This window comes from Salvia hispanica, chromosome 6 (assembly GCF_023119035.1).
Source record: "Salvia hispanica cultivar TCC Black 2014 chromosome 6, UniMelb_Shisp_WGS_1.0, whole genome shotgun sequence".
Taxonomy (NCBI): Eukaryota; Viridiplantae; Streptophyta; class Magnoliopsida; order Lamiales; family Lamiaceae; genus Salvia; species Salvia hispanica.
Window position 1 is genome coordinate 25,533,235 of NC_062970.1, and position 4,061 is coordinate 25,537,295.

At 43.3% G+C, this 4,061-nt stretch overlaps 1 protein-coding gene across 1 annotated transcript; it reads left to right on the top strand.

Moving 5' to 3' along the window:
- Nucleotides 1-685: 685 nt before the first annotated feature.
- Nucleotides 686-1,643, top strand: LOC125195013 (protein CUP-SHAPED COTYLEDON 2-like). Its single transcript, XM_048093220.1, has 2 exons — nucleotides 686-1,165; nucleotides 1,247-1,643. The coding sequence occupies exons 1-2, from the start codon at nucleotides 686-688 to the stop codon at nucleotides 1,565-1,567; spliced, it is 801 nt and encodes a 266-aa protein (XP_047949177.1). The 3' UTR covers nucleotides 1,568-1,643.
- The last annotated feature ends 2,418 nt before the right edge of the window (nucleotides 1,644-4,061 follow it).

The following is a 4,061-nucleotide window of genomic DNA, read 5'->3' on the forward strand; positions in this document are numbered from 1 at the left end:
AGGCGAGCTATAGTCCACCCCATTATGGATGCCCTTAAAACTTATGCCTAACTAAATATTCATACTCTTTGAAGACGGAGGGAACAATAAAAGTGTTGGGTTTACATTTTTGCAAAAAAAAAAATTCTCCCTCCGTCCCAAGATAAGTGACTTACTTCTTTTGGGCACGGGATTTAAGGAATGATATTTAAATAAGTTAAAGTGGAGAGAAGAGAGAATAAAGTAGGTGGAGAGAAGAGAGAATAAAGTAGGTGGAGAATAAAGTAAGAGAGATGACTTTTTGCTAAAAATAAAAATAGGTCACTTATAGTGGAAAACCCAAAAAAGAAATACGAGTCACTTATCTTGAGACGGAAGGAGTACGAAATTTACCGCTCCATCCATCCCATTTCATCATCCCATCAAATCCCATCCCATCCCATCCCATCCCTAGGAAGCCTGTACGACTCCGACACCCAATTCCCTACTCTCTCTCTCTCTCTCTCTAGCTAGCCATGATGGTATGGTATGGATGTGATAATTGACAATCGACTCAGCAGCAGAGATTTTGGCAACACAACACGACACCCCCAAAAAGTCACTGCAGATTTCTTCCTCGATAAACTCCAAATTCTATTTACTCAATGAGATGAACTAGTAGCTGTATTTCCCACTTCCAAATTCCTCTTCCTTCCTTCCTTCCACAATGGCTAATAGTAATTACCGGTGCTACTACGAGAGATCATCAGAGGAGACGAATCTACCCCCCGGCTTCCGCTTCCACCCCACCGACGACGAACTCATCACCTTCTACCTCCTGAAGAAGGTCCTCGACTCCTCCTTCACCACCCGCGCCATCGCCGACGCCGATCTCAACAAATCCGAGCCCTGGCACCTCCCCGGGAAAGCGAAAATGGGGGAGAAGGAGTGGTACTTTTTCAGCCTCCGCGACCGGAAATACCCGACCGGGTTACGCACGAACCGGGCCACGGAGGCGGGTTACTGGAAGGCGACGGGCAAGGACCGCGAGATTTACAGCCCTAAAACATGCGCCCTTGTTGGGATGAAGAAAACCCTAGTTTTCTACCGCGGCAGAGCCCCAAAGGGCCTCAAAACCAACTGGGTTATGCATGAGTTCCGCCTCGAAGGCAAGCTCGCCTATCACTACTTCTCCCGAAACTCCGAGGTACTACGCTACTCTCCATTTCCACATCTAATTATCAGATAATTAATTATGCTTTCATTTTGATCGATTGATTGATTTCAGGATGAGTGGGTGATCTCCCGAGTTTTTGAAAAGACCGGGGCGAAGAAGAGGGCTTCGGAGGAAGTGAGCTCGCACGTGTCCTGTTTCTCCATGGCTGCACCGGAGCTCCCGATGCATAATTATCCGCAATTTGGCAAGCACAATGTGAGCTTTCCTACTCTCAAGTCGCTCCAGGAGAATCTGCATCTGCCTTTGGTTTATCCAACTCCGACTCCGTCTCTGCCGCACATGAGCGGTGATCATGTTTTCGGGGAAGGGCAGTGGGCGGCGGTGGAGGAGCATAAGGTTTGCGGCACCGAGCTGGATTGCATGTGGAATTAGTTCTAATCACAAAGACTATGAGTATCTATCTAATCTAGGCTTTTGCTTTCTTCTTCTTCTTGTTTGCTACTTCTCTAATTAGTCCTATCCTATCTATGCATGCAATATCACTACTATATATATTCGGATTAGGTATCGTATTTTCTCTATTTGACATATCTTTTACACATCTCATTGCAGTATTAAATCTTGTTATTTACAGATTAATTTGGCTACAACCATAAAAATTACACGATATACCATATGCTTATGAAATTCAAGTCCTTTACTCTTTTTCTTATGATGTTTTCTAATTACCGAATCAATGTATATTTTGATTTCACGACAAGGCAACCGGAATCATGATTTTTAAATGCTGAAAATAAATTTAATTATATCCATTTAAAACTTTATTTCTATGAAACTATGTTAGTACTATAAATTAACAAAATTAATGACGCTTAGGTTCTAGAAAATGAAATGTAACTCTAGCATGTCGCACTGGACGACTGATGACGATATAGTTTCCTCTGAAAAGTATGAAATTAATTTGGGATTTCATTTTCGATTTCTTTAAAAGGAATATTAACATATGAATATACTAGTATGAGATTCAGGGTTTGAATTATCCAGTGGCCGGCTTGCAATTCTGAACATTATTCTTTATGGGCTTATGGCATCCTAGCTACTACTAGTAAATTGGGAAATATGAAAGTTATATTGATAATTTGATAATATAAAAAACGAATGTAGTTCGAACATTTTTTCGTGTATCTCTAGCTAGTAGATTTATCTTGATTCTTGTCTCTCTCCCAATGTTACTACTCCACTTAATTAGAGAAGAGACAAAAAATGTTGTAACTAGAGTAGCGAGGAAAATATTTAATTAGAGAAGGGAAGGTGTTAATAATGTTATTAGTTTGCTAAATAAAATTTTTTAACCTCATTTTACGAGTTACAGTAACCATTCTAAAGAAATTTTCTCTTAATGAGGTTTCATCTTCGTTGGTCGACCTTCACTTCTCCAACCTCAATCATCATTGAAGTAAAATAAAATCATTACCAAAATCCTCTCGAGGAGATTGGACTCGTTGTTGCCTAAGCTTGTGAACCAGGCTCAAATGGCGTTTGTACCGGGAAGAAACGTTATGGACAATATACACCTGGCCACGGAGCTTATGAGACGTTATGACAGAGCTAGAACGGTGCCTAGATGTACAGTGAAGATTGATCTCCGCAAGGCCTATGATACCATCTGTTGGGAGTTCCTCGAGGATGTGCTACTTGGCCTCAACCTTCACCCCATTTTTGTGGAGAGAGTCATGGAATGTGTAACCTCTCCGGCTTACTCGGTGATGATAAATGGCAGCCCGCATGGTTTTTTCAAAGGTAAGAGGGGACTTAGGCAAGGTGATCCTATGTCCCCGACTCTCTTCATCCTTTGTATGGAGTATTTTTCCCGTCTCCTTGATTTTCAAACTAGAGCTAGAGGCTTTAATTCCCACCCGGGGTGCGCCTCTCTTCGGGTCACTCACTTAGCCTTTGCGGATGATCTAATGTTATTTGGGAGAGGCGATAGCCACTCCATGCAGGTGTTAGCCGACGCGCTAAGAGATTTTTCGGCTTGCTCAGGGCTTGATGTAAACCGAGACAAATCTAACATTTTTTTGGCAGGAACTCTCACTGATTTGGAAAGAACCTACATCACTAATATCTTTGGTTTTCCAGTTGCTAAGTTACCGGTTAAGCACTTGGGTATTCCTTTGGCGTCCCGAATGCTCAAGACGGCTGATTACTCAAATTTAATTGAGAAGATGTCCAACACCGTCAAGAAATGGAACGGTAAGTCTTTGACATATGCGGGTAGATTGGAACTAATTAAATCTTGCTTGCAGGGTGTTGAAGCGTATTGGCTCCAAGCCTTTCCCATCCCGGATAATGTGTCAACTAGGCTGGTTACCATCGCGAGGAACTTTCTTTGGGGCTCCAAATTCCCGAAGGTGGCCTGGAAGGACATTTGCTTACCCAAAAGTGAAGGAGGTCTGGGAGTCCGGGACTTAGATACCTGGAATATGGCGTTGCATGCTAAAATTTTGTGGAACATTCATGCCAAGGAGGACTCTCTTTGGATAAAATGGATCCATACAGAGATTTTGCGAGGTGTTGATTTTTGGGAATGGCAACCTAGAGTCAGGGAGGACTCCACGCTAATGAAGCACATTTTCTCCATCCGAGACGCGCTGGTGAATCGGGGCTCGAGACATGAAGCTGAGGACCTCCTCAACCGGTGGTATGCTACCAAGGACACTAAAGCCGCGTACGACTGGTTCAGACCGAGAGAGGATTGTCACTATTGGGCGAAGTACATTTGGCACGACACAATCCCGCCTAAGTACTCGTTTATCACCTGGCTGGCTGTTCGAGGGAGGCTTACCACGAGAGACCGTGTCACGTGGGAGGATATCGACATCTCGTGCAGCATTTGTGGGAGGGAAACCGAAACGGTGGAGCATCT

Excerpts from the sequence above, each read along its gene's own strand:
- LOC125195013 (XM_048093220.1), top strand. The coding sequence starts at position 686 with ATGGCTAATAGTAATTACCGGTGCTACTACGAGAGATCATCAGAGGAG. Across the intron at positions 1,166-1,246 it reads ACTTCTCCCGAAACTCCGAG|GATGAGTGGGTGATCTCCCG; the intron begins GTACTACGCTAC and ends GATTGATTTCAG.